Source organism: Netta rufina (assembly GCF_964035555.1).
Source record: "Netta rufina genome assembly, chromosome: 1".
NCBI classification, from domain to species: Eukaryota; Metazoa; Chordata; class Aves; order Anseriformes; family Anatidae; genus Netta; species Netta rufina.
Genome location: NC_140123.1, coordinates 119753088 through 119770866, shown reverse-complemented (window position 1 = coordinate 119770866; position 17779 = coordinate 119753088). Strand labels below are relative to the sequence as shown.

General features: G+C 49.9%; 1 protein-coding gene across 1 annotated transcript; it reads left to right on the top strand.

Moving 5' to 3' along the window:
* Nucleotides 1-1755: 1755 nt before the first annotated feature.
* On the top strand, nucleotides 1756-11732 carry DRD3 (dopamine receptor D3; the record flags this gene model as incomplete). Its single annotated transcript, XM_084290343.1, has 6 exons — nucleotides 1756-2037; nucleotides 7859-7971; nucleotides 8649-8791; nucleotides 9519-9715; nucleotides 10610-10955; nucleotides 11536-11732. 6 exons carry the CDS (start codon nucleotides 1756-1758, stop codon nucleotides 11730-11732), a joined length of 1278 nt encoding a protein of 425 aa, XP_084146469.1.
* Nucleotides 11733-17779: the final 6047 nt, after the last annotated feature.

Sequence of the window (17779 nt, the reverse complement as noted above, 5' to 3'; positions counted from 1 at the left end):
CCTCCCCGGCCACCGCGGGTCCCCGCCCGCCCCCGGGGCCGGGCCGGGGCGGGGAGGGGGCGGCACCGAGACCGAGCCCCGCTCGGCGGCGGCGCCGGGGCCCGGCGGGCCGGGGGTAAGTGGCGATCTCTGCCGGCCCCCTGCACCGCAGACCCCCGACCCTCATCCCCCCGGAGCCCCTCGATCCCCCCCATAGCAGGGCAGGAGGATGGGGTCAGATCCCGGGGGCTGGGGAGGGCAGAAGGGGCGGCCGGGGGGGCAGGAGCCGGGGGCAACCCCGAGGAAATGATGGGGCACGGCTGGGGGGGGCTTTGGCTTTGCTTGGGGGGCGGGCGGCTGCTTAGGGCAGGGGGTTTGGTGCGGGTTTTTTTGCTTGTTTGCACAAGGTGCGGGTTTCCCGGAGTTGTGTCGGTGTAGAGGGGCGCTGCGAAATGAGCGAGATGGGGGGTAGGGGCTGGGGGGCTTTGTGCAGCAGCGGTCCTGGGGTGGGCAGCAGCGCTGGCTGCACGGGGAGTGCTTCGGGGTCAGTGGGAGCCTTAACTTTTTGTCGGGGGCAGGTGGAAGAAAGAGAGAGGAGAGGCAAGCGCTGGCTCTTCCAAGCAAAACACATCCGTAAGAGGTTGCTTCACCCCTGTCCTAAGGGATCCGTGTTTGCGGGACGGCTTCCATCTCCTTCAACCCTTGCCGTCGCCCGCCTCCGAGGCAGCAGGGGCAGTTTGGCATCAGGATGCATGTGTGCATGGGGCTGGAGCAATTCACACCTCCTGCACTGCCGCTCCGCCAGCAGCGTGCGCGTCGCATCACGGATGCTCCTCTTGAGCGGGTAAGGTGGAGCAAGGAGGAATATTTATAGCGCCTTCTTTGCAATGTTCTGTCCTTGCCTCTAGTACTTGTCAAGCCAAGGATGAGTTTAGTGATGGGCACATTAGCCAAAAAAAAAATAAATCAGATAAAAGGGATTAAATGTCAGCGGACAACCCTGGGATGGCAGCCTTCATGTACCTGGAAAAAAAATCAGCCTCCTTCTAAATCAAGATTGGGTAGGTTCTTGAGCACAATCACAAACCCATTGTTAGAAAAAGAAATGTAGAGTCCGCTGCATGCACCCTTCCATTATTTCATCCCAAATGACAAGTCGATTTGCTCTTCAGCACAGGAAGCGTATCTTCCAGCCAGGCATGGCAAACACGGAGCACAGTGTGGATAAAATGGGGGCTGCGCTGACAGTCGAGCTTTGGCAAGCTAGGAGGGGTTGAAGCGGAGCATTATTTGAACAGAAGGCCTGGGACAGGAGCACGTTGCAGGAAAAGAGTCATTCAGCCGGCGGTGCTCGCTGCAAGGCAGCCAGGGTTCAAGAGCCTGCTCGAGAAGCGCAGGTGCGGTCTCTCTGCCAGGCTGCTGAGCACTCGACTGCGTGAAGATATTTAAGAGATTTTTGATGAGGGAGGAGGGAGGGTATTCTCTTCCCAAAACCCTTGCTGCTGTCCTTACAGCTGCATTGATTGGTGAGCTGCACCGTTCAGATGCACACAGCAGGTGAAACCTTGCATTCTTCTCTTGGCTTGGGTTCAGTGAAAAACAAAACAGGACAAGCAAGACTTGATATGGGCAGAATAAAGACCTCTAGATTTGGCTCGAAGTAGCGCCGTGAGTGAAATATGAAAGACATATGCCGTCTACAAAAGGCTGTCATTCTCCGGAGTTACTATAAGCATCGATTTTCAGTCGTCTCCTTCTCTTTGCAGCAGCATCCCCATGGCGCTCTTCACAGGAACCGGCGGCCATCTTAACGGCACTGACGCCGTTCCCTGTGGGGCAGGTAACACGACAGAGCCGGGCCTGCCGCGCTCACACGCCTACTACGCCCTCTGCTACTGCCTCCTGATTTTGGCCATCATCTTCGGGAACGTGCTGGTCTGCCTGGCCGTGCTGAGGGAGCGCGCCCTGCAAACCACCACAAACTACCTTGTGGTAAGCCTGGCGGTGGCGGACTTGCTGGTGGCTACTTTGGTGATGCCGTGGGTGGTGTACCTGGAGGTGAGTGCGTCGGAGGAAAGACCAGCAGAGCTGGACCGCGGTACGAGTGCATGCGGCGCTCAGGTTATGCCAGCTCTGGTACAGATAAAGCCCCTTCATATTTCAGCCCCCCAGCCAGCTCCAGAGCACTTGTAGGGTGTGTGGTAGCTCACAGCATCACACAGGTGGCCCTGGTGGGCTGGACGCAAGCTGGACAAATGCACCACAGTCCCCTGCTAGCAGACACGCTCAGCCTTGCTCTTCCAGCCTCTTTGAGCTCAAGCAGCATCTGGGCTGCAGCCAGTAGTGTAGGCTGTGGCCCCTGACGTGCTGACACCGCTTTCATCTGAGCATCCTTGGAGCTGACTCTTGTCAGCCAGGAGGGTTGCCAGTGAGCACCATGATGTCTCGGGAATGGCAGGGGGAGGAAGGGGGGGTGGAAACTTCTTACAGCAACTCTTCTCGGAGTCCAGATCAATCCCTGCCTGCCGGCCAAAAAACGAGCAAAGGCAGTCAAGCCCTCATCTCCTGTGGAGCTTAAGAGCCTTAATGTCCATGTCATTAGGTCAGCTCCCAGCAACATTCCCCAAGTAGGCTGACAAAGAGATGAAGCCAAAGAGCGTGCTCCAAAATCCCTTTAAGTCAAGTGAGCGTTCTCTCAATAACTTCAAAGGATTTGTCAAGCCCTCAGGGTTTTATTCTCCATTTTCCTGATCTTTGCACATTGGGCTGGTGTAAACTGATGTTGGCATGACGGTGCATGGTCTGAGCAGCACCATCAGATATAGGGCGGCAAGGATGGACTCCAAATCCCCCCACACACTGCGGCAAAATCCTGAATTACCGAAGCCACTCCCAGGGCAAACATTTTTGCTACAGTAAATACAGGAATGCATGCTACAGCTGGCATTTTTATCTGTTCTCTTTAGCATTTTTACGCTTATTCAAGTAAATTGGTAGAGCTAGGAGAATTAAGAGTGAATGCCTATGAGCCAGAAGCTTTCAGCTGCGCCCTGTTAGCCCTGTTCCCATGCTAACAGAGACAGAACAAACCTCTGAGCCGTGACCTCTCTGAAGCCTCGTGCTCTTTCTCTAAGGGGCAAGGTGAGATCAGGCTGGAGGGTGAGTAAAGCATTCTGCTGACAGCTGCCCACCGTTGGCTGACCTCCTTCCCACAAAGCAGAGCAGCAGCAGAGAGGGATTTTGACTTGTGCCTGTGGACTGTGCAGTGCACGAATAGAAAGTAGGACGGTACAGGACAACTCCAGCAAATGCCAGACCTGCTATGTGCATGCAAGGAGATCTGATCAAGCAGCAGGAGAATGGCAGTGGCCAACACTGCCACCAGAACATGTTCGGTAGCCAGCACAGCTCTAAGCTTTGGCACAGATATTTCCCTTATGTTAATCCAAGCCACTGTCCCAAACTGTGTCCGATGCAGCCTCAGCAAGACTACAATTAAAAGAAATTAAGTGTCTGCTCTGTGTACGAGGGCATTGATGGGTAATTATTTATGTATAGCATCGCTGTGGAATGAAAGAACAAAGCTAGCACCATGATGCTGCTTGTGTGATCATGTTCCTGATGAAGTCAGTAGCGACATTTAGACTAATTTGTGTGGAAAGAATGATAAAAAACAAGGAATAAGGGACAAGAGGGGAGGGGAAGCCATCCCAGCAAACCCAAATTAGACTCTCCATTTTTCTTATAACTAAAAGTATTACTAAAAGGCAAATTTTATTTCAGACTGCTCGCACAGGAATATTCCATCACCTCAAGCATAATTCCAGTCTCTAATGAAATCACAATGTGCTTTTCGTTAGGAAAAGATTTACTGCTCGCTATCACTGTGGAAAGGGTGGCACTGGGGCACATCTGTGGAGCAGCCTCTGCCCCCCGGCAGTATTGTGGGCACTGTTTTGCAATCACAATGGCAGGTCCGTTCCCTCGTTGTGTTTGCAGGCCTGTTCAAGATTCGTTTTCCACTCTGAAGCTTGGAGAATCAAAGTAACTGATCCAAGAGACTGCAGAAGTAACCCAAACAACAGGGAGAAGGACCTACACACATCTCAAATCCAATCTACCACGCCCAGCATTACACAGTACCCTCTAGATAACTAGGCTTTAAGACTCTAGAAACACTAGGATTAAAAAATAAATAAAATAAAAATAAAACAGTCAAAAAAAAACCCTCCAAAGTTGTTTAGATATTTGTCACTGTTTATGGAATCAACAGCGCTACAGACGAAGCAGAAATTGCATCATGCTTCAGTACACTCTGGGCCTGGAAATTGCCAAGAGATCATTCAGTCCCTGAAACCGCATACAATACCTGTACATCTGCTGAGCATTTGCCAAACCAAACATCTGAAACCTGGCCATTATTTATGGGGAAGCTAAAGGTGGATGAATCCCTCAGATTTAACTGTCACCTGTGAACTTTATGTGCTTTACGCTCGATTTTAAGAGCCATCTGTGGTCTGGACCTTCTCCATGAAATTTGCCTTTTTATCCATCAGGCAGCCTAGATCTGTCTCGTTCTGAGAAGTCTTTTGGGAAGGCTGTGACAGAGCAACAATAGGAGCATTTTATAACCTCAAAATTCTCATCTCCAGCTAATGAAGTTTCTGGCACAAAATTGCTATTCTGCACAGTGCCTAGCAATCGCCTGGGTTCAACAGGTAGGACTAATATAGCAGTGCTGCTACCCTAATTCTTCACTGACCTCTGGGGCTTTGGCATCTGATGGAATCAATACCATCATGCCTTATAGTCAGCATGTAAATGGAGGAGAACATGCAGCAGCGTGGCGTGTAACATCTTTCTTGGGCTTCTCATAACATCCAGTTCTAACTCCGAAAAGGAAAGAAAGGCTTCAAAAGGTGATTGTCACTGATGTCCAGTGTCTGTGGCTCTCACAACGGAGCGGTGAGACCTACAGCTGCTCTTGGCATTCAAGGAGCTCGCCAGACTACCATCAAAGGGAGGACAAAAAGATGAGTTACTGCAGCTCAGCAGTTTCCCACTCGTCAGCTGGCCTGTCTGCTTGCACGCTTTTAGTTGCTCTGGCCGTGCAAAAGCATAAGCAGCAATTTCACAGCTGCAGGGAGCTAATCGCAGCCCCAAGAAGAACTTTCTCTTAAAACTCAAGCGAGCATGTTTAAATGCACAGCTGCTTACGTACCTGCTCATACTGTAGTCACTGCTATCCATGCCTCATTGCATAAATGTGATTTACAGGGATTAATTTGTTTATTTTTAAGGATTCAGGAGAATGATAGATTTGTGTAAGTTATGAATGCACGATGATGGATTTTCGATTGGAAGCCTTCCTAAAGTGTTGGAAAGTTAAAAATAGCAATACTGTAGCTTTGTGGATAATGCAGACTGGTCATCAAGCAAGGCAGGGTGAGAACCTGACCTGAATGGTCTATAGGGAGCTTTAGCATCATCTTTGACAGAACCAGGATTTCATCCTGGACTCTGTTCTCAGTTCTGCTGCACACGCACTGAGTGGTAATGAGAGATTGTATCAGCTCATCTCTCTGTGGTTTGCTCTCATCATCGTAAGAGAAGAATAATATTTGACCATCCACCTCACCCAGGCAGTTGTGAGGAGACATTCAATTAATACCTGTGATGTGCTTTGAGATTCCTGGATAAAAGGCACCAGAGGGATAAAGAATAGATACCCTGCCAGCACATGGAAACCAGAAATGCACACTGGCAAGCTATAGCTTCTGTAACAAAGATGAGCGGAACAGAGCAAGAAACTAAAGAGCAGAAATAGAATTAAAAATTATGAACAAGGCCTGTAATAAAAGGGCTCTTTTCATTGTTAAATTCTGGAATAATTCTGTATTATCGTGCATGTAAACATTAACTACTTCACTGACTTCCACAGGGCTGCTCCTCCTTTTAGAAGCTCTGACTGATGAAGCGAGGATGGGTTTTAAGCCCAGCATTTTGATCTGCCAAGCATCCCCGCAATGCAAGCTGCAGCTTAGCATACAGGTGGCGTGATCTGAATGTATCATCCTGAGAGGGTTCACGTCAGGGCCATTTCCACCAGCACCTTCTTCAGTTTTAATGGTTTACATTCCCAGAGCTCCTCCTTGGGCTTCACATTCAAACACGCTCAGGACCTTGGGAACTCCCTCCCTTAAGTGCTTGCACATCTGCTGGGTTAGCAGCTGGCTTCCTTGCAAACACCTGGCAGCGATTCCTGGTGACATATTCTTCAGACTCCACAGATCACACTTACACACTGCATTTTGTTATACCCCAGACTACAGGAAAAAAACCCTTACTGGATCCCACTGCAAAGGTTTCCAGCGCTTATAATTTTGGGGTATTCTGAGGTGGGTAAGCAGGTCTCAAAATCTGCAGCTAAAACACAAATGGTGTGGGATTTCTTTAAAAACTGAATCTGTTCAAGTCCCTAATTTCAGAAGGGCAGCCTTCAGTTTGTACATCTTGTAGCCCACCTAATTGTGCAGAAAATCTTTAAGATTTTTTTTGTTGTTTTGTTTTGTTTTTCTCTCTCTTGACTTTTTTTTTTTTTTTTAAAAAGAAAACAAAGGAGCCCCAAAAACTCCAGATGAAAGCACAATTCCTTTCTGCATTTTGCAGGCCTATTTCTACTTCTCTCCCATGCATCCATTCAGTGTTAGGTGATCTAATGGGCAACTGCTTGTTTCGGTACCTGGCTTCGGACACACAGCAGCTGGGTCCAGCAGAGAACATCCCGGAGACACACACAGCTCACCTCAGGAAATTTTGGTGCCCACGTGTAGGAAAGCTGGCACAGAAACAATCAAAAGCATTTCACAGCTGTGAAAAGCCTGGCTCCACCTTCTCAGAAACGTGGCTCCAACCCTCTCAGTGACCTCCCGCTAGGCACTGGGGTCCCACAAATCCACCTCTTCTCCAGGCTGAACGAGCCCTGTTCCCTTAGCTTCTCCTCACAAGACAGGTGCTTCAGCCCCTAAGGACCATCTCAGTGGCCCTTTGCAAGAATCACTCCAGTTTATCTATCTCCTTTCCATACTGGGCCCCAAAACCTGATGCAGTACTCCAGATGTGATCAGAACATAAGCAGAGAGACCAGGAACTGGTGTCAGTTCCCGACAGCTTGCCATTAGCTTCTTTTGCTGTATTCCTCCATCGGGTTTATCTTTTGGAGAGCAGGCTCCCTCCTTGTTCATCTCCTACCAGGAGCAGGTGCTGAGGCCGACTACCTTGAGATTAAAAATTCAAAACAACCAGAACAAAAGCTAGACATGCTAGCAACCCCAAACCCTTTATCTGACTAGCTTGTGAGTTCTCATTCAGATCTGATCATCAAAATCTGTAACCGAGATAAGAATCCAAATGAAGTTCTGGAGAAGCCTCGGGTCTCAGGTCACTGTTTCATGCATAAATGCATAAAATTTGCAGCACTTTTCCAGCTCGCTGGCTGCAAGAGAACTCCAGCAGCTAAGCTGAGAAGCACTTTTAGCCTTTAGATTTTGTCAGATAATCCTTAATCAAAGGATGTATACAGTGATATCATATTTAATTCCATTTATCATGCTAGACCTTAAGGAAATGGATAGCTGCTGTCTATTTCTTCATCCTGCCTCCCTCTGTAAGAGTCAGAAAAGGAGTGAAATTGAGGTGCAGATCCTGGGTTCCCCGTGACCCACCCCTGTGTTATCCTGATGCCTCACTTTCCCTCTGCACATCACAGTGAGTATGAATTCATCTGGCTGTTGAGGTACATGAAGGAGAGCTCCTCCTTATACATAATCTATTAGGACTCCGTGCAGAGCGAGGCTGACAGCTTTGATTGCTGCTGCAGGTGACCGGGGGCGTCTGGACTTTCAGCCGCATCTGTTGCGATATCTTCGTCACCATGGATGTCATGATGTGCACGGCCAGCATTTTGAACCTCTGCGCTATTAGCATTGACAGGTGAGTGCCAAGCACATACAGGGGAATAGTCTGAGGGTGGGGTAGGCCCCGTACCCGACCATGAAAGAGACAAGGACGTGGTGCTGGCACAGGCTTTCCTGCACGTCTGTCACTGCCACTGCTGCTGTTAATATGGCTTTGCCCACCATGTGCTGGAATATGTCTGTGCTTAAGAAAAGGATAGAGAGAGACAAGCAATGAAACATCACAAGTTGGTAGTCAACTACATCCTCATCTTTTTTGAAAGACACACTGTACCTTTGTAACTTCTGGTTCAAGGGTAAGTGCAGGAGGCAGCTGTCTGTGGTTGCTCCAGACTGCTCCCTCCCAGCAGTGCACATATAGCCATAGGGAGTGGAGGGGAGGTTTCCTTGGGTTTCTAGGTCTAGCTGGTACCATGCACGGTGTAGTTTCACAATGCTAATGGATCTGCAAAGTGTTTCTTCCCAGTGCTGCCAACTAACTCAAATTTCCTCTGTTCCTCCCCACAATACCCTGCTCACCATTTTTACAAACTGCTGATCCCATCATCCGATCTTCCCCCCTTTCCTCTCCCATCTCTTCACCACCTCTGCCATCGCATTCCCTGTGTGGCTTTCCTTCCTCCTTTTCAAACCTGGTCCTTCTCCTCATGCCATTCTTACGTCTCCTTTTTCTGGAGCTGTTTTGGTCCGCAGGTACACCGCAGTGGTGAAACCCGTGCAGTACCAGTACAACACCGGGCAGAGCTCCTGCAGGAGGGTCTCTCTCATGATTGTGATAGTCTGGATGCTGGCATTCGCAGTGTCGTGCCCTCTCCTCTTTGGCTTCAATACTACAGGTAAATGACATCCCAAACAATCTTGCATAGGGAGGGGCTGGAAGTTGAGCTGCCCTGTGTATGGCCAGGTCATTTAACATGGGTCCTGCAGGCTTTTCAAGTTACAGGAAATTTTAGGGAACTGGAAAGCACCCTGTGAAGGGTGACAAAAATCTCCCATGCTGGAGAGCAGATGTGCTGTTGTCTAAACTTGCCATTTGCTCCAGCAGACAGGTGCAGGGGAGCCTTCCTCCCTCTGAGCCACAGGCAGAGGTCCTCTGCTCCCCATCCATCCTCTGGGCAGTGCCTGAGGCGAGAAGGGGGCACGGGGAGGGAAGTGCTGCTCCCCCTCACTGCCTAGTCCAGACATGGTGCAGGTGGTGCACACCTCTGCATCTAGGCAGCTCAGAAGCTGCCAGAAGAATGGGAGAAAGGAAAAAGGATAAAGAATCCTCTGAGGAAGGCTGGGGGTAGAAGTGAGAGAAGAGGGCAGAGCTGTTGGCTGGAACAAGCAGATGTGTGTTGAGTCATGCTGGATGACCCGAGGCAGAGCCCATTTTAAGCACCGGTTAGGTGAGCGGGTAGGCCACAGTATAATATGCAACAACGGAGATTGGAGATACGTGGTCTCCTTAGACTGCCCTTGTCCCTCAGCCATCAGTCGACCTGCTTTGCCAACACACCAGGGCCTCCTTGTAATAAATTCAAGCAGCTCAGCCTCTCCTCTCTCTCTCTTTCTCCTCCCCAGGGGATCCCAGTGTCTGTTCCATATCCAACCCTATTTTCGTCATCTACTCCTCTTTGGTGTCCTTCTACCTCCCCTTCATGGTGACCCTGCTGCTCTATGTCCGGATTTACCTCGTGCTAAGACAAAGGCAAAAGAAGCGAACCCTCACCCGGCAGGGCAGCCACAGCGCCAGCACCAAACCGTGCTGTGCACATGAAGTAAGATCCCCATGGACGCAGTAGGAGCTGTCAGAAAGAACAGAGCATGCATTATCTCTTCCCCTCAGAGGGTCAAAGCATGGAGTGGAAGGGACATGACATCTTTTCATCATTCACTCACTCATACACCGTGATACTTGAGATGCAGAAGCTCTGGTTAAGCCCTCTCTCAGCCCTCTAGAAAGAAGGTATCCCATGCGTATCTCTGCCCTCTGGAACCAAGCAACTGGAAAAGAGCACAGCCTACATCAATGTTTCTTTCAGAGCTGTGCTTTCTCAGCCATGCAGAAGTCTGGCTAATTTCATTTGTTGATTTTAATTTCTTCATTTATTGATTTCTACTCTGAAGTTTCATTCTCAGGGGTTCACAGACTTTAATAACCCAGATTATTAATAAAAAATCTCTTCATCTGGCAGGCTTAAGAGTTCAAAATGCTCATGGTGCATGCAGCATTTGTTCCACTGACCTTTCTAGATGAAATATCTCAACCATGGGAACTGATACACTAGGTTGAAAGGGATCACCTGGTCACTCATACCCACTTGTTTTGCCCACTTTCTCAGAGCAAAGCCATGTTAGAAAAGGGTGGGGATGCTGAGGGGAGTGGGGTGGACACCAAATGAAAGTGACAGGTTAATAGAGGGGGTGTTTTATCTCTTGTTCTCATGCTTCTCTTTGGTGGGACGGAGGCAGAGAGTTGTCAGGGCCTGCTCCAGCCCTCTGATAAGCCCAGGCCTGCCCCAGTCTCTGGATTTTGTGCCATCTCCAGAGGATAGTCTTAGTGCCCAAGAAACAAGTGGGGCTAAGGATGACTTACAACTTTCCCCATCATCCTTTGACCCAGGCAATGGATCGGATGTTTCCCAGTTCCTCTGTGGCATCCTCTTTTGCAGGAACACATCGAGAGGCAATCTTTGTCAGACAGATGCCAGGGCACTTTTTCCCCTTGTCTCCCGCTCAAACGCTCAGGCCAGGAGATGTCTTCCAAAAGGAAACTGCTGACAGTCTTCAGCCTCCAGCGGTACCGCAGCTTCTGCCAAGACGCATCCCTCAGCAAGACACCAGGGACTGCACAGCACAACAGGCTGGAAGAGAGGAGAAAGAGTAGGAGTCCAGGGCTGGAGGTGCGGAGGCTCAGCAATGGCAAAACCATCAGCTCTCTGAAGCTAGCACACCAGCAGCCCCGGCTGATCCAGCTTCGGGAGAGGAAGGCTACCCAGATGCTAGCTATCGTTCTGGGTGAGTGAGAGCAGCTCTGCCTAGTGCAGCACAAGGGGTGCCTTTGCTTTCTCTTTTCCTTCAGGATTTTTAAATTGTTGTTGTTATTGATTATTTATTATTTATTATTATTAAGCTGAAGCGATTCTAAGTTCCCAAATGCAGACATGCAGCAACTCTGGGTACAGAAGGGGAAACAGGCAAGGAGCAGCAGAGGAACCAGCTCATAGAGCTCAACAGGGAAGTCGAGAGACGGGAGCCCGAGCCACCTGCCACAATCAGCAGACAGACTGCTTCCCCTAATTAACTCAATACTAGTAGGGAAATTATGCAACCCTCATCATAGCATATTAAAACAGCTACGGCAGTAGTGTTAAGCTCCTGAACTGTGGCCACTGTCACCAGGCTGCATCTAAAGCCCCATTCATTAATGTAATTGACCCTAAGGAGCCCGAGCTCTTGCAAAGTCCCTCTGCATCAGGAATAAACGTGACATTTTATTAAGAGGGTGGGTGAAGAGGGCACAGGTGCAGGCCTTTTTCCGAGTCGTTGCTTCTCTCTGAAGTCAGGGATTGTTTTCTCTCTCTCTCTCTGAACTCAGGGGCGTTCATAGTCTGCTGGCTGCCCTTCTTCTTGATTCACATCCTCAACGCCCACTGCCCAGCCTGCCGTGTGCCCCCGGGGCTGTACAGCGCCAGCACCTGGCTCGGCTACGTCAACAGCGCCCTCAACCCCATCATCTACACCACCTTCAACACCGATTTCCGCAGAGCTTTCCTCAAGATCCTCTGCTGCTGACGGCGGGGCTGGCACTGAGCCGCTCTCAGCCCCCCTGCGTCCACCAGGCTGCGGGTCGCAGCTGGGGGCTGGGCTGGGGCCGTGGCGTGGGCCCTTCCCTCCTCCTGCTTTATCACGGGGAGAGCAAGAGCCACCCTACCTGCATGGCTGGCTTTGAAGAGCACGAGTCCTTCAAAGGGAGGGAGGGAAGGAAGACACAGAGGTGAAATGGCGAGTCCTCCTGCCGCCACAGCCTTGGCCTGCTGGAGGCACCCAGCGCGCGAGCAGCAGCCCTGAGGCGCGGGCAGAACGCGGCTGCTCTGATAAGGATCCTTATCCCTTGGATCAGGAACCCAGGGCAAAAATTTGGCAAGGAAACTTAGGGAGGGAACACTGATGTAGAAACTGTAGCACCGCTGCTGTCTCCATCGATGGTTTTGCCTATAATAAATGCAAACGAAACATCCCCTTGTATTGCACTGTTCCCTGCAGGTGGCAAGGTGGAGACCAGGGACAGTCTGGTTGTTTCTCCCATCTTTTCCCCTCGCTGTGCAGGATCCAGTGACTCACCCGAGGCTCCAGCTCTCGCTCCAAGCTTAGGCTTCGCTGCGCTGTTAGCCACGCTTGTTTGACAGCTTTGGGTGTAACCGCGTGTTGTCCCTGCCTTTGTCTGTGTCACAGCTCCTCCGTCCAGGCAGTGCTCCCTCTCCTTCCTAACACAAAGCCAAGACTTTGTCCTGGAGCACGTAGCAGAGCTCTAGCTGCTTCTTTTGTCTGCGGGGTCCGGGGGGGAGATGCTAGCGGACAGCATGTGTTTGTGCGGGGAGGTGCCCTCCGTGCCGTATTGTAACTTGCAGTAACCCAATAAAACACGTGTCTAACTGGAAGCTTTGGTGCCTTTGTGGTGAACACAGCCCTGCCGTAAGCCTCTTCTCACCTGTAGCCTTCTTAACACCTTCCCTGCATGAAGTGATCATCCTCCCAGGCACCCACAAGAGGTCATTACTGCTGCTTGCGTTGCACTAATGAAGATCAAAGGAGGAGAGTGGTTTTCCCAGCCTCACACGGTGAAGCGCTAGTGAAACCGGGAGAGAAATCAATGTCAGCTGTAAACACCTCCAGCAGATGAATTTTGAAGAGATGGTCAATTGCCAGAAAGGTAGAAACAAGGAAGCAGATCCTTTAAAGGATGACTGGGTCCATTTCAAGCTCTGGCCTAGCATCCCTCAGTAGTCGTGTTCAGTCTGATGCTGAGTTTGAGCCTGTTCTTCAGGAAGTGATCCCCAAGATGATTTGGGGTGATAAAACCATCTCTCTCCCCCTCCCTCAAGTACTGCTTGAGCTCCATGCCCCAGTGTTCCTGGGGCAGTAGGACACACGTGGCCTTGCAGGAAAGGCCAAGGAGCAGAAATGAGTGCAGGTGCAGTGAGTTGATGCCTCCCTGCCTTCCCCAGTAACCCAGAGGGACAGCGGAGGAGCCCCAGCTCCAGTTATTTGCAGTAGAATAATCCACGCTCCCTCAATGTGTAACTGAAATATCTTCTCTTAACCTTCATTTTCTACATTTTCATCTTTCTGATTTTCCCCCCAGTCCAAGAGCATCTGGAAGAGGAGAGGTGAGCGGAGATTTTTTGTGCTCAGCACAGGAGCCTTCTTTGCTGAAGAACGATTTCACAGATTTCCATTTAGATACTGGTATTCACATTAGAAAAACCTTAGGAGAACGCAATAAAAAAATAATCCTTTCCCATAGAGGGGAAAAAGGAGCTTAGAGACCTGTCCCAGCAGACCTGCAGGCACAGCAAGGGATGCGTAGCCTGTGCTCACCCTCACTGTGCTCCACCAGGCAGCAGGGATGGGATAGCAAAGATTTCCCTGAGCTGGACACCCTCTGTAATCAAGCTTGGCAGGCAGCATAAGCAGAAAGCATCTCCACAACAGCTGAGGAGAGTTAAGACCATTTGTCAACCAAGGAGAGCTGGCAAAACCCACCAGGAACAGCAGCAGCCTCCCAGCAAGGCAAGAAGAGGCCATCCAAGTACTGCCTGTCTAGACAGAATTGCAGCAGAGGCACAGCACGCCTGGAAAACGGACTGAAAAACATCATTTACCTCCCACTCCAGCATTTCTCCAGCCAGACATTTCATCCCAGCTCCCAAAAGGCTCTGACCGAGCTGCGGGAGCCTGCGTACCGCCAGGCCTTGTTCAGGTAGACTTGCGCAGGTCTCCTGCAGCACCACACGTCACCTCCATCAAAGCCACAGTGCCCCAGTCTCCTCCACATACTGGGGACACCCCAGGGATGCCGCCACCACCAGACACGTGCCTGGCTGCCCTGGTCCCATGCCTCCACCAGGGAAGCCCTGAGGGATGTGGGGGACCCTCACGATGGCAGCAGCGCTGAGGCAGCCTTTAGTTTTGGGGTGTAAAGCACGTAAATAAAATGGATGGTGAATGTATTATTCAGAATAAGAGGTTTTTCAGAACGTGCTGTGGTGTCTGGAGGTGTCTGTCAGAGACCCAAGCCCAACATGTGCTCCACGGTTCCTGGCTATGGTCTCAAGCACCCGCAGTCTGGGGGAATGACTGACGTGAATTTTATAACAATAACAGTGAATTAACTTGGTGGCCATTTCCTGGCATCTTACCCACCTGATCTACTGCCTTAGGAGTGAAAAGAAGGCAATTCAGGGTGTGAGGGATGCATGATGACACTTCTTCAAAGCCAGCATCAGCTGCCAAGACACTGGACAGGAGGTAGAAGAGAGATCCCAGACCAAACATCCCTTTCAATGTCAAACGATCCAGCTCGGTTACCCTCCAGATAGCCAACCTCAACTCCAGAGAGAGGAGTGACCTTTCTTAATCCACTTTCCTGGCATCACTCATGCCTCCTTTCCTCAGTTTCATACCACCTCAGGTGCCAGAACTGAAGCCCCTCAGCCGACCCCAACCATGCCTTTCTCCAGCAGGGTTGTTCTTCCCCCCAGCCCAGGCGAGGAATTCTCTGGAGCCTCTTCCATGATGCTGGCCACCCATCAGCAAGCCTCTCGCTGCCAGACACTGCTCTCAGCTATTCCTGAATGCCTCTGGAAGCGTGAGGCAGGGAACAAGAAAGCCCCTGGAGCCTAAGAAGAAAACGAACATAATTAAAAATTAATTTCTGTATAATGATTTAAGCATCTCGGCGAGACAAGCACCAGCCTGCTCTGTGTTTGGTGATGTGGGGAAGACCTTTCTGGTTCCCTGCCCTAGGGACTGCTGTCAGTTCTCATGTTTTACCCTGCAGCTGGGAGCGACGCAGATCAAACAGCACAGTACAGGCTGCTTTTCACAGGGCAGAGGCACACTTGCTGCGGGACTGCGTGTGTCTTCACCACCCTTGTTCCTCCTCAAGATATTCAGGAAAAAAAAAAAAAAAAAAAGCATGTAAAAAGGCACGTGCCAGTGTCTTCTGCAGCTTGGTGTTGGCAATGCTAGCTGCGGACATACTGCACCGTTCCCACTCCTTTCTCTGCTGGCCCTGCCAAATCCTAATCATCTTGTTTGCCTCTGCTCCTTCCTCCCAGATGCTCCGTCTCCTGCTCCCTTCCTCAAAGACGCTGCATCTCTTCAAAGGCCTCGGCTGCCTGCCAGCCTCCTGTGTTCTCTCCCAACCCAGTTCACTCAACTTCGCCTGGCATCTGGCTTTCCTAAGAGCTGGTTTCCTCAGCTGCTTTTCAGCCCATGGTAGCATTATGTTTGACATTACCTTGCAGACGGTTCCACGCTGGACAGGGCAACATGGTGTAAAAAGCTCAGGACAGGTTTGTAGCCTCAGCTTGCTGCAGGATGTTAGCTCCAGCACTTCCATACCTCCTCCGATTACCTCAGTGAAAAGCAAACCAGCTGCTCTGCTGTGAGGGAGGGAGCAACAGGCACAAAGCTTTAATATAAAGAAACTTTCATGCCCCTTTCAAGGGCACTCAACTCAAATGTAAATAGCATCACATGGATAGCGCTGTAATGGGTCCACAAACTCTGTCCAGAGACCATGAAACAACAATTTTCTGTTGTGAAAATGCTTGCTGGACGACTACGTCTCAGCATCATAAATAGGATCATCATTCTTGGGCATTTTCTTGACCAAAAATCTGCAAATCAACCCACTCTATAAGCATGGATGGGTGTGATGCACCTCATGCTATGGGACCATGGGCAGAAAATACAGCCATTGCCTTTCCCAGCACTCCAGCCACGGCCTTGGCCAGAAAATGTTTTATACAGTAACAGGGCTATAGGGAAAACAGAAATCTGATGAATCTTGAGTTGTCTAATGGTTCTAGATGCCTCCTGTTATCACCTCTTTATATACGACTCTGTCCCTACTACATAGCTTCTTAAATTCAGGCTGAAGTTTGAAATTAGCCTGGCTGACCAGATAACCCCTTTGCATCCAAATTTGCTCCACAAAGAGCTCTGCGAGATGCTCAGGCACTCAGCTGCTGAAGAGAGCAGGCTCCCTAAGTCTGTGAAATGAGGGGGAGCGAGCAAGGCCGGGAGCTACAGAAGGCACATCGGACGCCTAACAGGGCATCACGCCGTGCCGCACCTTCCCCTCCCCAGTTTAATTAAACCGAACCGAGGGCAGATGTAGAAACAGCCAGGCAGTTCATCATCACCTCGCTGCGAGGCGGGGAAGGTATTGTATTGCCTTTCCCAGCCAGTGTGCCGGAGGGGAGGGCAAGGCGCGCTCCGGCAGCCGGCGTTCACGCTCACACCATCAACGGGGAAACAGGGGGAACATTTTGCTGCAGGAAGGTGTTAACCACTCTTGTGCCAGCACCAGCTTGGCCATCTAGGTCCAGCGTCTCAAAGGGATTTAACTTTATTCTCTTGTTTGGAAAAGCCTATCATGTCTAATGAATGTGCTGAAGGAAGGAAGGGTGGCAGGGTGTTTGAACAGCCAGGTTTGCTAGGTTAATGGTTGGACTTCCCAACCTAAACGATTCTGTGATCTTAATAATCTGAAGCAGTGCATGTTGTGTTACCAGAAAAGGGGTGGAGTCCCTAATGAATTATGTATATCATACCAGAGTGCTTGTAAGCCCACTGAACTCGCCCACACCATCATCTATTTCATGTATGCCTTCCCTATCAGAGAGGAAGACTCTGAAACTACTGAGGGAAAGGTTTAAGCATTTTAGTAGGGCTATTTTTTTTAAACAGCCCTTTGCCTGTCAACTCAGGTTATGAATCAATAAAAAAAAAAAAAAAAAAAAAAGCAGCTACCCGATGCTTAAAAGTACCTCTGCAACATACCTGGAACCAACTTTTCTATGCATGAAAGCACCACAATCTGAAAGCCACCTGGGCCTAAGAGGCTTAGAAATAAATTGAACACCCTGCTGGAACACTTCCAGCCTTCAACAGCTCCTCCAGCTCCGTGGAGCTGTGGAAAAGCAGACCTAGACACTGTCAGACAAGGCTTGATACAACCTGTCGGGGACCCTGTGTCACTGCAATTTACAGGATGGATGGATGGAGGGGGTGAATGTACGGGGGAAGAAATGCCGCACCTGAAGGAACAGAGAAAGCCTTTTTTTGGATAGAGCAGTTTGATTTATTTTTCCTCAATCCATTTTCAAGCATACCTTTGAAACTGCTAGAGGGTCTGCAATATTAAAATAGCTCTGAAAGAAGCAAGGCACTGAGCAGAATACCGATGAAGTGGTCAGAAAGGCACAGCAACACATGGCCCTGCCAATTATTCTCATCAGAAACACAGGAGCATGAAAGGTTTTTCTTTATTTAGGGGAAGGCTACAGGAGAAGTTGATAAGGGAAAGATGTTCTGCTGTCTAATGTTTCTGTAACACTCTCTTGTATTCGGCTCTGTGCTTTTGTATTCGCCCCTGGTCCTTTGTGTTCTGCCATTTGGGGCTGGAAGGCAGACAATGATGTTTTTGTAGAGTTTTCTGCGCTACATAAGAGGTAATTTCGCACAGAATTTTTTCCACTCCATACTTGTTTCAATTTTTGCTTCTTTGTGAAAGGTGGGTAAGAAAACTACACGGTAGGGCAAGAAAG